Source organism: Lissotriton vulgaris, chromosome 5, assembly GCF_964263255.1.
Source record: "Lissotriton vulgaris chromosome 5, aLisVul1.2, whole genome shotgun sequence".
Taxonomy (NCBI): domain Eukaryota; kingdom Metazoa; phylum Chordata; class Amphibia; order Caudata; family Salamandridae; genus Lissotriton; species Lissotriton vulgaris.
The window spans coordinates 355,913,360-355,933,912 of NC_141693.1; the positions used below are offsets into that span (position 1 = coordinate 355,913,360).

At 46.2% G+C, this 20,553-nt stretch overlaps 1 protein-coding gene across 2 annotated transcripts in view; it reads right to left on the bottom strand.

The window, feature by feature from the left end:
- Positions 1 to 20,553, bottom strand: part of ECE1 (endothelin converting enzyme 1) — a 381,652-nt gene that overhangs the window by 47,673 nt on the left and 313,426 nt on the right. For both annotated transcript variants that reach the window (XM_086921670.1, XM_086921669.1), the window contains 4 exons: positions 20,272 to 20,386; positions 19,085 to 19,195; positions 17,746 to 17,844; positions 14,673 to 14,750 (listed from right to left, as the gene is read on the bottom strand). In XM_086921670.1, coding sequence (XP_086777796.1) covers positions 14,673 to 14,750; positions 17,746 to 17,844; positions 19,085 to 19,195; positions 20,272 to 20,386 — 403 coding nt within the window. The remainder of the gene's footprint in view (positions 1 to 14,672; positions 14,751 to 17,745; positions 17,845 to 19,084; positions 19,196 to 20,271; positions 20,387 to 20,553) is intronic.

A 20,553-nucleotide genomic window follows, 5' to 3' on the forward strand; every position in this document is an offset into this window, starting at 1 on the left:
GTTTGTACGGGCGGGGCCGGCGGATTGCTGCGGTTTCGCACAAGTGATTTCAAAAGGATAAGTGAGAGGCCGCCTGTCAGGCAGGGGCGATACGGGTTTCTCTTTCATAACAAGGTTAGCGCACCCTTTCGCTGCGCTTGCTTCAGCTCTTCTGTCGCTGGTGACGTCGCAAAAACAGGCGTTACCGCTACAGCAATGACCCCGCCAAACCCTAACCTGCCACTAAACTACTCTGGCCAGCAGACCAGTAACCTTTGGAAAGGGCTTTCTCGCCTGGGGGCCGTTCCTGTGTGATGAAGCTAAATGAATTTCCATTCACAGAAGCCACGCCCCAAAAATCGACACTAACAAGGCCTTTCTCTTCGGACAGGACTTTGAAATCCTGCACGTTAAACTCGATTCAAAACTTTTAACCAGCCGATTGTTCACCATGAAGAGAGCAGGCCGGGATAAGGCGATAATATGCACTTGCGCATTTTTACGTTTTATTTAACTTTTCTCCAGATGAGAAAATCATGCAGGTGAGGACACATGGCAGGAAAAGTCACTTAAAATGTTTGGGAAAGCTAAAATGTTACAACCTTGATGTTTTTATCAGCACTTAGAAAAAACACTTTTTTGGGGAAAAGTACATTTTTCAGCTCGCCTGCTCTAGATTTACTATTGCGTAAAATACCAGCGACTTCTGAAGTTTTTCAAAGGGGTAGTAAACACAATTGTCAATAAATTTATGACTGGAAGTCTCACTTTAAAGTTACACATGCAGCAGAGAAAGGTTAATGAATTAGGCCCCGTCATCACTGTGAGCCCCTGTGCTGCCCTTCCTTGGTGAAAGCCTCACAACGGTCACGTCACGCTACCTGGTTCTGACTTGCATGGCCCTTACTGTATTATGCTGGCCAGCATACTGGTCAACTAACCCACATTTGGCGGTTGTCACACGCTTTCTCGAGTTAATTACCATTGATGGGATCACAGTCCTAAAGCCAGACTAACCCCACTAGAGTGCATGTTTAAGCCGCCTCAGTCATGTAGGTCTCTCCCCCTGAACTCCATGTGTCTCTCCGTTTCCCGACTGCTTCTCTCCACATCCTGCTGTTGTGCTCGGCGGTCTTCTCTCCTTTGGTTTCATCACACTCGCTCGCTGTGTTGCATTCCCCACAACCTGTGCTGTTTTTGCTCCCCCCCCCTCCACGATTGCTTTTGCATCCCCTTCAGCTCCTTCCCAGTTGCTTTTGCGCCCCATCCCACGTGCCCTCCAACATGTTGCTTCATTGTTTGCCCCCAACCTCCATGTGTTGCTGCGCTGTGCCCCAAGCCACATGTTTCAGCCGGCATAAAAAAAATAACAGGTTTTCTATTTTGTACTTACTGATCCAACTCGGATAACTATCAGCAGAGTGGGGGAGGGGTATACTGCTCAGATCGTGGATGCTGTGCAGCAACCATTGGGAATGCCAATAAGTCACGAAGGCGAGACATGTCTTTGCCAATACTTGTTCATTCAAAAGGTTGGCAGGTATGGGCAAGGTCCCTTGTTTTCATTTTAAGGTGCATGCCCTTTGTTGTAGTGCTAATGCTGAAATTTAGAGTGGCAGAAATAAACTAAAAACTTTGCAATCACAGGTACTACTAAATTGACGAGAGACTGAAACTAATAAAAGTTGCGAAATCGGTGAAAACAAGGTTTAAGAACAGATACACAAGCTCAGAATCTGAGACTCAACCATACATTTGTAAGGACAAACTTAAACAGAGTTGTCCCGGGGGGGGGGGGGGGGGGGGGGTTTGATGACGGAATGGAGGGCGTCATATATCAGATTCCCCAGCGGCATCCCCTGGTTTGTCACATCAAGGCTTGTTCTTGGATATGTAGGGAAACGCTGCTGGAAATGGAGTCACGCCACAGACGTGAAGCCTCCTCTCCTGAACGTTATAGGAGAACAGTCTGCCTATTCACCAGTAGCTTCAGGATTTCAAATCTACACTTCAGTGGCTACCACACACCTGCTGAGCTGCTACTTTTACACCAAAGTCAAATCCAAAGTAGGAATGTTGTTGACCTGTTGTCACTGCTCCTCCAGATTCACGATTTAGCACTATAGCAAAAGGGGTCTGTGGTCTCGACATGCCCCAGCACCAAGTGGCAGCTGAGTTACTTTTTAGGTCTTGCGCCCATCGTTGCAGTGCGCAGCACTGAACATGCAGCGCAAGACCTCTTGTACCTCTTGTACGGGGTTCTGAAGCGGACCACACGCTTGTGCGTGTGGTTTTGCTTTCCCAGTCCGCCATTGGCTTTAGCAAACTTTAAAAAAAAAAAAAAAAATGCAGCACGCAATTGGGCAAAGTTGGCGCATGTCCTGCCTTTGCTCTGCCCATTCCCACCAGTGTCTTGCACGCGCATCAGCGCGGCACAGATGACAGGCTCCCTCGCCCCAGCTCCTCTGTGGTGTGCGCGCACCACTGGTTTAGATTCCCGCCCGCTCCTCTGTGGTGCACGCGCACCACTGTTTTATTTTTTGGCAAGATAACGTGTGGGACAACAGACTTCACACTCTTCACCTGGGTTGGCTTATTGGTGGAAGTGCCATGGTAGAGAATGTTGTGTTCTTGTTTCCGGATATATGTAATTAAACAGCATGTGGTCATAAGATAATACATCTGCAAATAAAATGATTTTCCTGCTTTGCAACACACTGAGATTGGATGGAGTGTTTAGTGATTGACAGCTTTTGACATCAGCCAGCTGCTCGGTGGCCAGCAGTACAGCATGTCTGGGATACCGGCAGCCTGGGCCAGGCTTCCAATTAGCACTGTCTGTGGTAGTACACGCGTGCAGCTAATTGCCACCTTGTGTCTCTCCATCAGCGATGACAAGAGGATGGCTCAGGGGCTCGTGGCCCTCTCATCCCTCGAGAGCGTGGCTCTGAAGCAGGGGTTCTTAGCGGTATTTTTGTAATCAGCTTTGCAGTGCTTTTTTTCTGAGAAGCAAGCCGCTCCTTAAAAGGTTTGGCACGTTTGTGGGTCAGTGGGTCCCCTAGTACTGTAGCGTGGGCACACGGCTGACAATGCGAGGTGACCAGGGCGATTATGTTTTGCGCGCGCTGCCAATTTAATCTTAAGAGACATTGGAAATATTAATAAAACACATAAAATTGAGTACGTTTACATCACGGTTCTTAAATATTTTCTGTGATACCTTTAGCCCATTTTCTTCCCTCCATAAAAATAATCTATTATAATTTAATGGCGCAAATAATATTGCATGAACTACTCAAAAGCAATTGCATCAAAGTGCTCACTTGGTCTCTGGGAACCCTGCAGCATGACGAGACAAGGGTTTGCATGCGATCAAACTGGTTCGCTGCTGCGAGCTCTTGCGATGTAAACAGCTCATTCCCAAAAGACAGATGAGGAGCAGACAACTGTCATGCAGAGATGGAGTCTGTCTGCACTTAAAAAGTGGAAAATAAAAACAAGCATTTGCAATGCAATAGGTCTCGCATTACTGAATGTTTGAGCAATTGGTGTTGCATTATTATTAGAAATGCCAATAGCTCAAACTTTAATAATGTGAGACCTATTGCATTGCAAATGCTTGTTTGGTTCTAAAGCTGGTTAAAAAATGACACGTCGTACTCATGTAGTTCAAAATAAGCAGGCTTGATATCCACAACGACTAACAGTGAAACTAGCTGGCTTGAAGTATCACATCAGTTTACAGGGCTGGATCAGATGGCATACCCAAAATACTTTTTAGTTGCTGGTCTGTTAAAGCTAGTGTATTATCCAATTACCGATCCGGTGCTTGAACCCACCAAAAGGAGAAAAACGGACTCTTTGGATGCTTTCATTCACTGCTGGCAACAGCGACTTATTAATCCATGTAAACGCAATTCATGCGGACAAGATGACGCGTTTCGGCCAACGAGGTGGCCTTGCTCACAGCTAGTGTATTACTATATACATGATGAATGTGATGAGCGATGAGCAGAGAATTTGCTGTAGCTGTAGAGCCAGGCAAAACAGTCAAACAGGCCAGAGAAGGACACACCCACTGCATCCCATTCCTCGGCTCATTTTCTTGTGTCCTACCAGGGGTCCAGAAACTAGTTCTGTACAACAGCACCATAAGCCACATATTCTCTAAACTGAAATCACGTTCACATTTTTTCATGAGGCACTATTTATTTTGTGATCCTGATTTATCACAATTTGAGTCCTTTGAGACCTGAGCCACCCTCCCAAGACACCATCTGCACAAATATGAAACATCAAGTGGAACTCCTGATCAGAATTATTACACGGAGTTCGCTGATCTTTGTGTTAGGTTTATGGGAAAAGCGGTACCAATCCCAGACGAGATAGTAACCAGGAGCAGGTGGTTCATTGCTAACAGCTGTGAATACAGAGTTCTATAAATCTGACAATGATGAGGTTTCTCCTGGGCAGAAGGCCAGTGCAGAACACTGATCAAACCACAGCAGCTTGGATTACGGGCCATAATTCACAGCAATGAGGCTGCTCCCATGAACCAAGCTTTAGAACGAATAGGAAAGGAGATAAAAATATGAAATCATGTAATACCATGGTATTATTTACAGGAAATAAAAAGGAGCTTTCATTTTTATTTAGCACTTAAAACCACATTTCACATTTTCAAGCACTGTAAATAAGTGATCATGTAAGCCATGCGGGTCCCTTGCTCACTGTGCCACTAGAACCAAGCTACACCAGATTGAAGAACCACAATCCGGGAGGAACCGGTCTTGGGTTGCTTTGTTCCGGTTTAGGGCGGCCCTGGCCCTGCAGTTCGGCCTGGACTATTCTCATTGGAGCAGGACCAAGACTGATTTGCATATAGATGGGTCTAATCTAAGGTAGCATGGTGGGCAAAAGATGATGGGTTAGAAGGCTACCCTATGCGATTGCCAGCGGTTAGGCTTATTGCAAGCATTCTTCCAATCACCTTTTGTGGGGTTGAACTCATGACATGCAGATCAGGCCAGATATCATGAGTAAGTACTGAACCGAGCCGCTTTACAAATCAACACTACTCTATAAATGTCGTATACTTGTAAAGCGCACAGCTGCCCCAGCAAAGGGGCGTCCCGGCGCTGTATACCGCTGGGGAACCCATCCTGGCTTTCCCTGTGAGACGGTCCCTCCTGGGCATCTCCAAGGTGAAGACAAGCAAACCCAGCGCTGATGGGGCCGTTAGTAGAGATTAAGCTAGCTATTGCCCAGAGTTGCTGAGTGGGACCCATGGTTGGAGTAGGCACCGAGGCGAGAATTAACGAGTCCGCTGACCATGGCCCAAGACCCTGCCGCGTTGGGAATCGAACCCTGGTCCCGGGCGACCTCTGCTTCCAGGTCTGCCGACTCTAACCAGTGAGCCACACCACTCCACATACATAGTTTGCAAGAGTTGGCGATAGCGAATATTTAATTACAGTTAAGCTGGATAGTTCACAGGAAAAGCATTGTTTTGAGTGCCAACAATCAGGCCCTGTTTGGACACATTTGCACATAAAAAAATAAATAAATATAGTTATGTACATGCATGCACGTTTCTTCAGCTGGTATAGATTTAAAGAATAGGAATCATTAAAAGGAGAGTAAAATGAGTAGTTAAAATATTGCACAAAAAAAAAAGCAAGAAGTGCAAGTACCTGCTAGGGGAAAGGTAATCACCACAAATATTTTTTTATAGCTTTTCATGCTAGGCACTAGGGGCCTCATGTACAAAGCAATTTTACGGTCACCAAGGTCAAAATCGGAGCCATTGCTACTGCAAAATGTTTTTTTAAATGTACAAAACAAAAGCAGCAATTCGATAACACATTATTGAAACGCAATTTGCATTTGCAAGTAAATACCAAATCAGTATTTGGAAAGGGTGTAAAGGATATTCCATTGAAATACAAATTCCTTAAACCGTGTATTAATATTTTGTGACTGAAAACCAGTTGCAAAACACTATTTAACAAGGAAGGAAGAGGTAACAATTTGCAAACCGGAAGAGACTCCAAATGATGTTTGTGAATGAGGACAAAAACATGCCTGCTCCTAAAATTGGTTTTAAAAAAGTTCGTTTTTAAATGCATCCTGTTTCCCTTTTTGGATAAGACGGATGCATTTATGAAAAGGAAAAAAAAAAAAAAAAAAAAAAAAAAAAAAAAAGGATTGCTGCATTTAACAAGCATTTGCAATGCAACGGTCTCGCCTTTACGAAACTTTAAAGTATTAAGCCATGGAGCACATTATCCTGGGTGTTATATTAACTCTTCTCATTTAGCATTCTACAACTGCTATAACCGGAAAAGTTTTGAAAAACAGATAACTAGTACTACAGGCATAGAACAGCTTTGACATTTAATGCATCTTGACTGTGCTCAGTGTTGAATTCATCACACAGTGCCTACGAATTATATGAAATATGAAGGTGTGTATAATAGAAAAAGGTGATGACCCAAATATGTAATTGCTACGTTGTTGTTCACGGATTGACTCGTAGCCATCTAAAAGAGTTAAAAAATCATTCCAAATAAGGTCCATTCTACCTACAGTGGTCATGAGATTTAAGGAGCTAAAGCAATAGTCTGTGGGGGTGGGGTGGGTCAGGAATTCTATGCATGGGATGAAAGGCTTAGTTAAATATATGGCAATGTCTCGAGTAAATCAATGATGCGGGGAATCGAATGAAGTCTGTGGAGAAGATAATACATGAAAAGGTCCAAATAATTGATGCAACAAGTGGGCCATCTCTAAAAGAAAGTGAAACCGAATTTACTTGTGTAATCAGTGATTATACCCACAATATGCGCCCAAGCCCCTCATGGGGACTCTAAAATAAATGGTGGCCAGAAGCATGGAAGCCACAAGGGGCTTTAAACAAAGTATGCCCCCAGATCAGTGGAGCAGGCTGGCTCCTAGTGCAAGATAATGCCTGCCTCGTGGGGGTGGCCCGCTGCAAGAGGGGCCCGCCCAAGGTGAGAAAACTACATTGGGGCATGATGGAGCGGCCCTCTATCAGGTGGGGCCGCTCATGGAATAGGCACCAATAGGCAGGGCGTTGGAGTCCCGCTTGGGGACTCTGAAATTACACATACTGCCCCTTTGTTAGCGAGCCACACTTACCGGACTCTCTCACTCTGCCGGTCTCCACTCCTAGCCGGTCTTGGCTGCTGGATCCTGCGGGGCTCTCCCTCACTTACGGGAGCCCCGCTTCATCTATGCGCTGTGCTTCACCCAGTCCCCTCTCTCCTGAAACCAGGACTTCGAGTGGGCGCCCGCGAGGCTCCGAACACGCCTTAGGCACTTGGCCCGCCTACCTCTTCTACTTCCGGGTAACGTTAGGCAGCGGCCCGGCAACAGCTTCCCTCGCTTGGGCTGCGGCGGTGAGCCGCGGGGTGGGCACCCACTCGAATATAAATAGAGATACGGGCAAAGTTGCGGGGTGGGCACCCGCGCAGATAATTAAATAAGTGGGCTAAGCACCCGCGCGCGAAAATGCTGACAAAGTCGCAGGGTGGGCACCCGCGCACTAGATAAAAAGGCAAACGCAGGGTGGACTCCTGCCATGCCACTCTTCCTCACCAACGTTTCTGGAGTGCTTAGCTTCCATGAAATAGGAGCACCGCTATAGGAGTCGATGCTGAAAGAGGAAACGCGTGTAGAGGGGCTTCCTTTGTGTCAAAAATTGCGACGTGCTGCTTTCTCTTTTAGAGCCAGACTTACTGCTGGAGTAAAAGGTTCCTTATCTTCTTTATGGGGCGAAACAGATGGCCCCATAAAGAAGATAAGAAAGCTTTTACCACAGCAGTAAGTCAAGGTAGCCAGTTTGAAAAGGACGGGGCTAAAAGAGAAAGTACGTCACCGGGACCTCTTTTCTAATGGCTGGTAACCGTTTAGCATGAACGGTGACACCAGCCAATGGAAAAGAGGGGCAGGGCTTAACCTCGCTACTGAAACTCACTCTAAGTCATTAAGTCTCACCAGTGAGACTGCGCATGTGCGCAGCCAGAGACCTAAAAACAATTGCAAGCATGGTAGTGTGCCGAACTCTGATCAATTGTCATGGGTCGCAATCTACAAGCAGCGTATAATTTATAGAGTAATAGTGTTGGGCCTATACATTTGTAGCAGCTTTTGACTGTGTGGAGTGGTGTTATACCTAAGACCAGCACCTAAATTGCACGGCACCTCTAGGTCAGTGTCGTCAAAAATTGTAGTCCCGAAAAAATTGTATGTGTGACAGGACCATGTAATGTACATAATATTGGTCTCTATGGAACCGCAACTAGGGCATCTACCATGCATCACTGGGTAGAAGCTATGTTGCTTACAACTAGGAAAGGGTTTGACTGGGGCACCAAAAGGAGCTCCAGCAAACATGCTCAAACCAGCCCTTCGTCTTCTAAGACTATCTTTGTCAATCGATCCAGTTGCTCTCACGGCTTCCTTGAACTGTTTGCTCTCTACCTTCCTCACTCTTGAAGCATCATGCTTACTTAAGTAACCTGGGGAGCGGACAGAGGCATCAGGAGTAGCCCAGGCCTTTCAGGGAAATGCCTGATGCAAAGAAGGCCTGCCCAGCCATGTACAGGGGTTTCTCAAGACCTTAGTCAAAAAATGTAGGGCCCTCACCTATTCTATATCATTAAGTCCCGCTTCCAAATCTTTGTCCTGTGTTCTTCTCGGACCTACTAATTTGTCTGCTACCAAGACACAATATAATAGTGTTTGTATTATTAGCATTACCTAGTAATAGTAATGCTTCGTGGATTGAGTGCGTTTGTGGTTCATTCCAACCAGCTCCTCAAGTATGACCAATTGCCCCCTCACTAGGACTTTGTGTGAGCTAGGAACAGTCCCTTGTGCACAGGGTATGTGTTTTTTGAGCTCCCCAAAGGTGGAAAGCTCCAGTGTTTTCATAGAAATCTAGGTTTATTCACACCATTTCATCTTGGTTGCCACTCTGCCACTCTTCTAAACCTGGGCACACACATTACTGATAAATCTAGGGCTAGCTTAGTGTGGGTCTGCGAGAGCAAATTTTCCAACACCATCTTGTTTTCAATTAATCTAATGTGAGGAGCGTGTTTGCACTTCTCCTTGATCAGTCTCTAAAAGCAGAGCTGCTAGGGAGAATATGGGACATTTAGTCAACCTTTTGAGACCGGTACGTTTCGGAGAGATTAACATAACACAACAGCTGGGGGAGCTCACCATCCTAAATAGTGCCACCCTTTGCATTGCTGACATGCACATAATTGTGTAACTTTATTGGCCCCATTGTGGGCCTTTTATCATGAATCTTCCTGTTAGTGGCTCCATCACCAGAATAACAAGGATGACCGAGGCCATCCTTGTGCGGTACATCTGTGAGCTAGCTAGGAATCAGATGAGATGTGCATTGCTTACACTTGCAGCAAGGAGACTGTATAGATGTTTAACTCACTGTAATATAGGGTAACCAAAACCCATTTTCCCCATGACCATGTGCAGGTAGTTCCAGTCCAGGAAGTCAAATTGTCTCTCGCTGGCGGTTAGTGCTTGTGGGTGAGAGAACATCAATGGATCATTCAGTATTTTGAACAGCCTTCTAATATTTGGGGAGGTGCTTCTATTCAGTCTGATGCCAGATTGGTATGGGTGTATAAAGTTTAGTAATGTCCTGATCAGTCTATTCACCAGTACTGCACCTCGTATCTTACCATCCGGATTAAGGAAGGCTAGCAGGCAGTATGCCTTCACATCTCACAAGTCCTTGTTCGGTTTCAGGATTGCCACTACAGTGCCTCCTTAGTGGTTTGAGGGAGGCAGCAGAGGTCTCCATCTGTTGAGTTAAAATCTGAAAATCTCAGGGCTAATCTACTTTAAGTTATATAGATTGTGACTTAATAGTGGCTCACCTTTCTAGACTGCTCTGGCAGGGTATCACAGTGTCTAGTCGGGCTACCACTAGCCTACATTGAGCAACCAGTCCACCAGCCTCAATCTGGCACCAGGTGGGAAGGGGGCTTGGTAGGAGGGAATTATGTGTTCCAAGACCCTAAGTTTCCTCAACACAGTGTAGAAAGCAGACAATCCGGTGGCGCAACCGGGTTGCTAAAATAGCCCTCTAGGTAGAATTCTATGCTTGGCTTTCAATCTTTTATGGGAGAGACGATGCATACATCATTTCTCCTGGAATGGCATTCAGAGTTCTATACTCCGGATAGCGAGCTCATTGGTGGAAGTAGGTCACGTTTTTGCAAGTGCTGTACAGATGCTCCCTTCTTCGCAAGTTTAGTTTCGGCATCTGTGACTTTGCTAGAAAAAGTTTGCTGCTTCAGCTCTAACGATGCCACGGTACCTTGGTTGTAATTCTTCGAGTACTCGTAATTAGGTTTTTATGACGTATTTTTTACCATCTTGCTGAAGCACCACCTTTAAATTAACAAGGCCTTCAGTGTTCTCTGAACATGGGTAGGTCTTTGGTCGTTTATCGTGCCGTCACCGTGCAGAGGTAGGTAGGTCCGCGCACATGCACGCACAGGGGCGGATTGGCAAGGCGGGCATTCGGGAATGGGCCGAAAGGCCGGTGCCTCAGGGCCCTCTGTGGGCCGTTTTTTTTCTCCCCTGTCCCAGTCCACAGAGAGTGGACTAGGAAAGGGGAGGAAAAAAAACGGCCCACAGAGTGCACGGAGACAGAGACTGAGAAAATGAAAGCAGCCTCGCTATGCGGCCAGACAGCGATTGTCAGCTGTGGGCTCTCCTTAACCCCTGCCCTGCCAAGCAATCAAGCTGAGGCTGGGCTGGGGAGGGATGATGGTTTGCAATAATCGGCCTCCCTGGGGGCCAGGTGTTTCTCAGGCCTTTGAGCCATTTGCACCTCGGCCCCTTGGCGCCCATGCAGCCCAGAAACGGTGTTAGTCTTAACACCTCGCCCACAGCCCTTCACATTCAGGGCACAGTGGGCGAGGAAGAATGGGTCTTGCTGTGGGGGCCTGGTGATGTTTGGAATTTTTTTGTTTTATTTATTTTTGCGATTTTATATAGCACGGACTTTACCGAAGGTGTCAGAGCGCTTCACACTAGGAACAGCAATAATACATGAGGAGAAAATTATAAGTGGACAAATTACAAAAGCAAACGTTAAGTTACATGAATCAATAGTGAGCAACCAAAATACAAGAGGAGCAAACGATACATTACAGGAGGAAAAAGTGACATGTGTGCAGGTTACAAAAGCGTACAAAATACAAGTAGAGGTATAATACTGCAATTAATGGCAGACACTCCAGCACAAGAACAAACGTTACGTAGGCAATGGTGGCACTTGTGCAAGTATGTAAAGCAAACAAAAGTGAGAGGAGCAAACCGTGTGTTACAAGAGAAAAGTGACTTGTGCAAGTTACAAAAGGGTACCATACACAGGTACAAGGGTAATACTACAGTAAATGTTAAACACTCAAACTGCCAGAACACACTGGGAAGGCACTTCCCATACACCAGTTTCACCTCAGCCTCCCCCTGGCTACCTGGCTACGTTGGATGACTCAGAAAGCTGTGTTTTGTGCTCCCCTGCCAGGGCATTTTCCCAAGGCCTGGAGGGTTGATTAATTTACTAATTGCAGGGGCCTTACCTCTGTTCATGTGCTCCTGAGCTGAAGGTCTGGGGAGGGCTGAGCAGGTTAGTAATAGCAGGGGCTTTGCTGCTTTTCAGGTGCTCCTGTGCTGGAGGGCTGGAAAAATTTTGTGACAAAAAGGGGCCTTGCTATTTTTTTAGTTGCTCAGCATGTAGGCCATTGTCACCTTGGCCCTGTGTCGTGTGCAAGAACAGTATCCTCCCACTTTCATTCCTTGTCTGTGCAAATGGTGTTTCATGAAAGGGCACGCCCCTTGAATGTGGGCCACGCCCCTTAAATATGTGCCACGCCTCTTGAATGTGGGCCACTTTTTTCGTCAGTGCCCGGGCCGAATTGTGATCCCAATCCGACCCTGCACATACGTTGTCCCGCTTCTGAGAGATGGTTAAAGAATTTGCATCCTCTCCCTCTGCTCAGAACTTTCATAGTCTTCATAGCTGGGACTGTCGATCCATCCACTCGCTCCTGCTCTCTTGGGGCTTCCCTTAGTTCATGCAGACTCCACCATTCACCACCATGTGGGTGACTCGCCAAGACCCTAGCCTCTTTTCTCATCGGGTCCGGAGCTCGCATGACGCCTCTTGACATGCCTCCTTCGTATGTGCAGCAGCTCAGTGCAATTTCCTTTGTTTTTGGAGGTGGACCCGTGCAACCAAAATTGCACGCTTTTTTAAACATCTTCAGGTTTAAGCAATGTGCCAATTCACCATGTAATCGCCCCCGTCATTTTCCAATTGCTTTCACAGCAAGAAGGTGACACTGAGGAGCATATTGTTTCCACAAAGTGCAAGAATGTTAAAAGGTCAAAAGGTGCTAGTATAATGCCATATTGCTGGACGCGCCTACTCATGTCCACTCTTTCTTTGACTAGAAAACCATGCACAGCTTGCCTCAGGGGGAAAAGACAATTTCATTTTCAAAGGCCAAAGAGACAAACAGTGCAATTTTGAACACAAGCCGTGTTCATTGGTAGTTTGCGAGACCATTTACTAGGGTGTTATAATTGCTAAAAAGCCACAGAAGTCACAATAGGGGAACAGACATGTACCCCAGATGGAGGGGCGATGGGGTATCCTGCTCTATGTCATGGAATAATGCTGTAATGCATTCGAGGCTGCTCATGTTAAGATTAAGATGGAATATGGCTGCCCAATTCTGTTAGTTAAACCTTTCCTAATAGCCATGTTTTCCTAGTCCCAGCGCAAAACGTATAATTCCTCATCTCAGGCCCTGTGTTCTGAGGTTTTCGACCAGCTTCATGCTTTGCTCACTGTGCAGGGTGGTTTGTGACTCATTTCTCCTTGCTAAAGTTGAGCATGCAGATAATCGACCCCTTTGCTCCTCTCTAACCGTGGCAGCCATCTCTGCCTTTCCTTCGACCTCTTTGCATCTGGATAACACCAAATTACACGCTTTCTGTAAGAGCCCCTGCACATAATGGAACGGTGGGAGCCTCTGTGCATCCAATGTTCTCTTTTGTGGTTAGACCATAACTTACATGCAGTATTTAAATTGTGTGTGTCTGTGCACTATTCATCATTCGGCATGTTGGTGAGCCTGTGCAGTTTCCATTAGTGCATATATGAAAATAGCCTGTAACTACAGAACAATGAACAAATATTCTAGAGTGTGAGCCAGGGATGTCTGCTGCTCCCTTCCCCTCCACAATTCTTTTGCTTCCTTCTTGCCTTTGTCCTTTACCTTAGTCATCCACTCCCAATGCTCCGGCCTCCCACCCACATTTATCTCTCTGCCATTACCTCTTTCTCTTGCATTGCTTCCCTTTATTTCTTTGCACATTGCTTTTTTATTTCTCTTGTTTGGTCTCTTCTTTTTCTCCAGTTGTTCCTTTCCGAGTGCATCTCCTAGATCTGCTGACTAGATCTCACCTCCCTTCCTCCACCTTTGCCTCTTTTATCCCAGTTTTTCCATGTGTCTTCGCTCCTGCCTTTGTCCTTCTGCCTATTTCCTCTGCGCTCACTCTTAGATTGCGTCAGTTTCTTTCCCACTTCTCTGCCTTTGTTTTCCCCTCTTTGTCACTTCTACAGTCTTGTCTTTCAAATTTATCTGCTTGTCACCTGTACCTTTTTCTCTGCTCTCCCAGGAATCCTTGGTCTAGGCTTCCCATAGTCTCAGCCACTGCTTGTCCCGGTCACCTTATAGAAATGATTTCCCATGTCCACTCTGCTAGTGCCTCCTTTGGCTTCCTTTGCCCAAGTGCCCCCAAGTCACATTTTGGCACAGCCACCCCCTGGCTCCCTTTGCCCCAGCTAGACTCAATTACCTCAGGCTCCTTTTATCCAGCCTCCCATTGTCTTTGCACCCCATGCTTTCTTCGTCTTATCCTACTTTGGTTCCCATTACCCTGGGCCACCCCTCCTATTGCTCCAATTCCATTAGACATCCACTGCCAAAGCCACCAGGATCCCATTGCCACCAAACCCATGGCTCCTTTTGCCCCTGCCTCCCCCATGGCTCCATTTACTCAGCCTTCCATGGTCTCAGTGAGTCTTGGCTCCTGTAATCTCACTCTCCACCTGGCTCCTTACCTAGCCTCCCCTGGCTCCTTACCCAGCCTCCCCTGGTCTGTCTCCCTGGTTCTGGGTGCTCTAGCCTCCCATGGTTTCAGTGCCCCCCGGCTGCCACCATATCATCCTCCGCCTAGCTCCTTTTGCACCTGCGCCCCTGGCTCCCTTTACCCGGACTCCCATGGTTCCTCTTGCGTTTGCCTCGACTACCCCTCCATCTCAGCCAGCCCTTGTTGCCTTTCTTTCAGTCACCATAGTTTCCCACTTTGCCCTAGCTCAAAAACTTAGATGTTACAAAGGTTTTGTTGACCATACACATGCCAAAGTAAACATCAGTCTTCTTCGAGATCATACTACGACTAGTTTCTCAGCCTAAGGACCGGATTTAATACTGTGATGTAAGATCTGACACCATCAAATTACATTTAACTCCAAGTAGAAGCCCGGACATCTTCACACACCTTCCAGATGACCTCCCCACTTATTACCCTGAAGTTGAGACACTTACATTGCTAAACACCTTGTCCAGCTCTTTGGGGTCCATGATAAACTTGGGGTAACCAATCATGTCGTAGATTGCCTCCGCCTGTTTCAGAAAAGAATAAAAGCATTCAGCAAGTGGTGAACAGATATCACTCCATAGATACTTTTGCCCAAATATTGGCTTTAGAAGAGACTGTCTTGCATTAAAACAACACACAACAGTCGACAAGTAAGATTAGAAATAACAGAACACGTGTATGCTGTGTACGGAGTAACATTTCATAAAAGGGGTTTGGACATAATAGACCCATAATTCTGTGTGGGGCGAGATGAGATTATGGTGAAGAAACGTGAGACCTCAAATCTTCAGGCTCTTCTTGCCGTATTCAAGGTGGGGATGGAATTTTGAATAAACTCCTGACTGGTCATGCATGGACGATACCCTTTTACTGGTGAAAGAGGTCTCTAGCAGTCATTAAGTTTTTCTCTGCAAAGGTAAACATGCTGAAGGCAATTGCAAAAAGAGCATTTTCAATTATTGAATCAGATGCTGGGAGGTGTGCGATCACAAAAAAAAGTATGATCTCTCAAGATGTGACCTGTTCAACGCTGTCTGTTGTGCCAGCCTAGTTTTCCTGGTTCTTTAAAGGAGGGGCCCTTTAAAAAAACAATCACATTCCTGCAATAAACTGTCTTTCAACAGCTCAAGTCTCAGACTGAGCAAAGTGCCAGGGAAAGAAATGTTAAGTCCATGCTGAGCTGAGAGGCCACCCTAATAATAACAAAATAATTTCCATTGGTAAAGCGCAAACATATCACCCCTTAAAGGTTTCAAGGCGCAGGGGGACGTTGGTGAGATTAAGTGAGCTAGTGCCCAGAGTCACATGATGCTGAGCTGCCGCCGGGGATCAATCAGTGAGCCCGCGCTCCGGAGTCAGCAGTTCCAGTCGGTCTCAGACACTCTGGAAGTCAATATCCAGAGAAATATTTTAAAGTTCCTGGACCAGTTGTCCAACCAGTAGATAGCAGGGTTAGGTACAGCTTGGGGGTTCATTGTAAAGGAAAGAGCACAACAGCGCTTTTATAAGAGACAGATTTATTCCAATAGAACTACTGGAACGTGGGATAAGGTGGGAGAAGAACTGTGAAGTTGCGCAGTTAATCAAGGTCATGTAATAGGACGGCATGGAGGAGTCCCATCCATTCAGGACATCCCCTTTTCTGCCGAATATAACAGCATCAAGGAGCCTCAACGACTGAAAATATATTCCTTTCTGTAGAGTGAGGAATATTGTGTAAGGAGAAGTGAAGAGGCTAACTTCTATTATGTAACAAGAAAACATGAAATGGGTTCATGGGAAAGAGTATGCAATGAGCATAAACGGTTTGTTGTTAAGAGGAGACTCGATGAGTATAATTTAACAGGAAAGAGCTCGCTGTGAAGGTGCTGGTTGTGAAGGAGCCAGTGTAAGGTGTTCTACTGTGTTAAGACACAAGAATGTATTTTGAAGGGCTTGTGTCATGGTGAGGTAGGCATCTGTTGGGTTCTACAGGCCCGCAGTGTTGCATTATGCCAGGTGTTCAGAAGGACTGAAATAGAGTCCATGCACTACTTGTTAAGGTAAAACGGGACTGTATTTGATAATTATGCATCGCTTTCTATGCTTCACTTAATGTCATTGTATGACAAGTGATTATTTTCAGAAGAGGCTCGTCAATGCATTGCGTGCTCATCTTTGCTATTGCACTGGAACAATGCTAGTGCCCGCTTCAAGAGGCATTTTCAATAGGGGATGAATGACTACTTTCAAAAAATGGGTTTCATCGATGCTGGGTACTTCGGTCTGTGCTGAATTACTCAAGCATGGACGATTTAGGAAATTAATGCAGATAAACAGAGGTTCTGCTTCTCTCTGCTACTCCTAATACGAGAGGATTGATTACTTTTAGATGTGTATGGTTCATTAGTGGTGTGTACTCATACGTTATGTTACGTGAGAGGAGTGACTATCTTGCACAAGAAGAAACTTATCAATGTAGGGTGTTTGTGATACACATTGCATTACGCAAGGGGAGAGATTATGTATTTAAAGTCAGAGACTGGTCGATTCAGTTTCTCCTTATTGATTCATTGTGAGAGGAATCATTTTGCTCATCAATGTAGTATGGTTTGTGTAATTTTCTGTGGCAGGAATTTGGAAAGCGCGACTAATCACCAGCAGCGTTATAGTTTCTTTATTAGACACGCCATAATTGTGCAAAGAACAGGGTTTATCAAGGAGGTGTGAACGGTGTTTCAATTGCATTACGTCAGGGAAATGATCATACTGAAAATTATGGTGACACACTGATCCGGTCTGTTGCCATTTACTGTTACATTGTGTGAGAACAAATAGTTTATTTAGAATTTGGCACAATAGTGCAGAGAGCCTCACACCTCCGTTTGATGACCTGCAGATGAGCGAATATTTTTGCAAACAGTCGGATTTACTGATGAGGCGTGCACGGTGTTCCCATATAAATTAAATAAGAAATAATGATCGCTTAGGGTATTCCAAGGATCACCATCCTTCTCTGTTTCGCTTTGCTGCTCTATTGTACAAGGAGAGATTATTTTTCAGAATTATGCATTTCATTAAAGCCGTCTGCTTCTCTTATGGTTTCATTATTCGAGACAAAGGATTGCTTCCAGAAGGGTCACGTTCTGTCAGTTTCATTATGCAAGAGGTGCAATTCTTTTCAGGACAGGTCTCCTCATCATGCAAGTAGGTCAGATATCCATAACCTGCGCTGTATTTTATAACGTGGAGGGTTGATTTCGTGGACTATAGAAATGATCAGGGGCGTAACGCAGGCCCCCGCAGTGTGGGGGGCCCCCAAGCTCCAGGGGGCCTCCCTCAGCACTGCACTCTGGCCAGAGAACTCCTGATTGAGATTGGAGGGGGGACCTTCTTCGTACTGTGCAGGGAGGCCCCCTCAATTTTCGTTACGCAAGTGGCAATGCTCTTCGATTCCGTTGCCCTGCAAAAGGTACCTTTGAGATGGGTGGATTTCACGGATTCTCCACTGGGTCACACGGTGTTAGCGTTGGGCCTTACCTTGTCCTTGGCTGCTCGCCGGGTCTCGTCGTCCATCCACACCAGGCCAGCCAGGCTTTCTTCAAAGGCCGTTCGGATCTCCTTGATCATGTTCTGAGCCTGGGTGAAGAAAAAAAAAAAAAAGGTGCGTGAGAAGGATCAGGTACTGGCAGGCAGAATACCACACCGTCCTCACCTGCTCCATGCCCAAAACAACCCCTACAGACATGGGCAGCAGAAAGATGATATCCGCAGAAGAGACTTCTGTCCCAGGTCCTGCTGGCAGCACGCAGATCAACAACGTGTTGTGCCAAGAGTACTACCCCACTGGGCCACTCTAGATCTGCTGAGCCAGGGAGTCAACCATAGGCAGCTGCTAAGGTGCCCGATACCCTCAAGCTCAACCTACCCCATCTTGAAGGGCTCTGCCACCTCTAAAGAGCATGCAGACTTGTTGGGTACATGCATGCGCACGGACCTGCCCACATTTCTGCTCTCCTTTCTTGCATTCACTAAGCAAAGGTATTTATTCTACATATTTTTTATTTGGAGTTAGAATAATAGATCACCCAGTCAAGAAACCCTAGGGTTGTATTTCTCTTGAGGGAAAGGATTGAAGTATGGCCAGTTCTGTGAAGCATAAAAAGAACAGAACACAAAAAAAACTTATGGCACCGAAGGGTGGGCCTCCTGACACAGATAGCTTAGGGTACACAGCCAGGGCAACTGGACTGCTGACATGTCATCCATCATTAACTGTAAAGCTTGTTATACCGAAAGGGGATATTAAAGCAGTGCTATCTGCGGTGCCGATTTGTAAAGTAGGGATTATGAAAATGAGAAACCCCAGTGCCTTGCGGTACTCGGCGCTGCTATTAGTAATACAGCACCACCAGAATGGCATTCGTCAATGATCTTCTAACGTGTTAGCCACTTCTATGCGCGAGTAGCCCGTGTTTCTCGTGCTGGGAATTGTATTCCTGCTTAATACTCTATAAAATCATAACTACAAGCCCCACAATTCAATTAAAACAAAGGACTGGGTGGCCTACTCACGCACGGAGCAGGAAACGTGAGATGCAGTGTTCCTGACGCACGTGATGAGGGGCGGGACAGCGGAGGACGTCACGGTGCGTCCTCCTGACGCTGCTGTGAGTAGAGACTATTGGATGACGAGGGTGACGCTGCCGTGAGGAGAGATCACAGGCAGATTGAGGACTGTCAGTGCCGTGTCATTTATATAGCGCAGTCATACAACTAGGGTGTGCTCCTCGTGCCAAGGTCAAGTGGCTGGAGTCCGCCATAAGGAGTGCCTTGTGCTCAACGTTACAGAAAGCAACTGCAGGAGGTCAGGACATACCGTACTCTTGCTGTCGTCAGCGAACGTGGCCTTCACGAACATGGCTCCGAGTGCAAAACCCAGATTACTGTCGGTGTCGCTGATGCAGAACTTCCAGCGGGGGAGGCAGCTCTGTGAGGGCGAAAGGGTCCGATTAACTATCATCACAATATGGGTATTGGATTAATGCATCACCATTTGCCCCCTTTAAGTGCCCCCTCCCTCTCTATCTATCTATCCCTCATACATCATAATTGAATTTTTGACCCCCCCCCCCCCGCAATCACACACGAACATTTGCGCCGCATGCAAGGGGTTAAACGTGAATATCCTTAGAACAATATAGGCAAGAACGTATGTGATAGCAGCTTCCATTACCCACTAGGTTGAACAGGTTTTGGGAGGTGGTGTTGGAAGGTGTAAATGGAGTCTGGGATCACCAGATGGTGTCCAAAGGGGAAATCACACAAACAAAACAAACACAATCAAAACAAAAACACACACATGCTGGGGCCTCCATGACACAGTAGTACCCCCTCCCCCCCGCACCCCAGGGTGTCCCAGGACTACTAATTCGTTGCCACCAGGACCAGCCAATGCACAACTTCGGTGGAGGGGACAGTAGCCATACTTCGGTACAATGCATGCAAACCTCAGATGCACTCCCATCAGCACAACACAACAGCACAGAAAAAATACAACACCCCCACTGGGCTCTCATTGATTGAAGGAGAAAATGCAAATTACAGGAGGACAGAGGTTTGAAAAGTCTTGTACAGAACTTTAAGCAAAAGTCTAGAAATACTAATTACAGCTGGATTAGCGGATGATGCTCTGTCCGGACCTCTGATTAGTAAAACTGAGATACTGCATTCAAATCACACAAATGCAAGGCCGACTGAAAAGACAGATCGTCCAGGAATTATCAAAGATCTAAGCCTATTATAATAAGCTTATTAGATTGGTCATTGAGCAAGCAGGCACTCCCTTCAAACTGCAGTGTCATTTTTCCAAGCAATAGAAGAAAGTTTTTAAAAACCACAAACAAAAACAAAGGGAAAATGAATGATGTCCCTAAAATACAATTAATATGCAAGATCTGCAGATGTACTCTCCGCATTGGTTAACAGCAGAGACTGCACTACAGCATGACAAACCATAACGAAGCATTTAAAAGCATTTGTGCTGTTCTTGGGTCGGAACCATACCTTTTTGGTCCCGTACATGGCCTGCAAGAACTTCTCCTCTGCGTCCTGGAAACGCTGATCCAAGAAGGCCGACGCCTTGCGCACGACGTTCCACATCATGTAGTTGTTGAGGAGACTGCTCAGGAGAAGACAGGGAGAGAATTGTTGGTGCGCTCTGTGCCTAAAAATTCTTCCTGGGCAGCAGCCATGGAGAACAGTCTCCATCCGTGGTGGCACAAAAGTTACAGAAATCGTGGTCAGTTGAGCAAGCAGTATGCTGTAGGGGAGCACCCTCGTGGACTG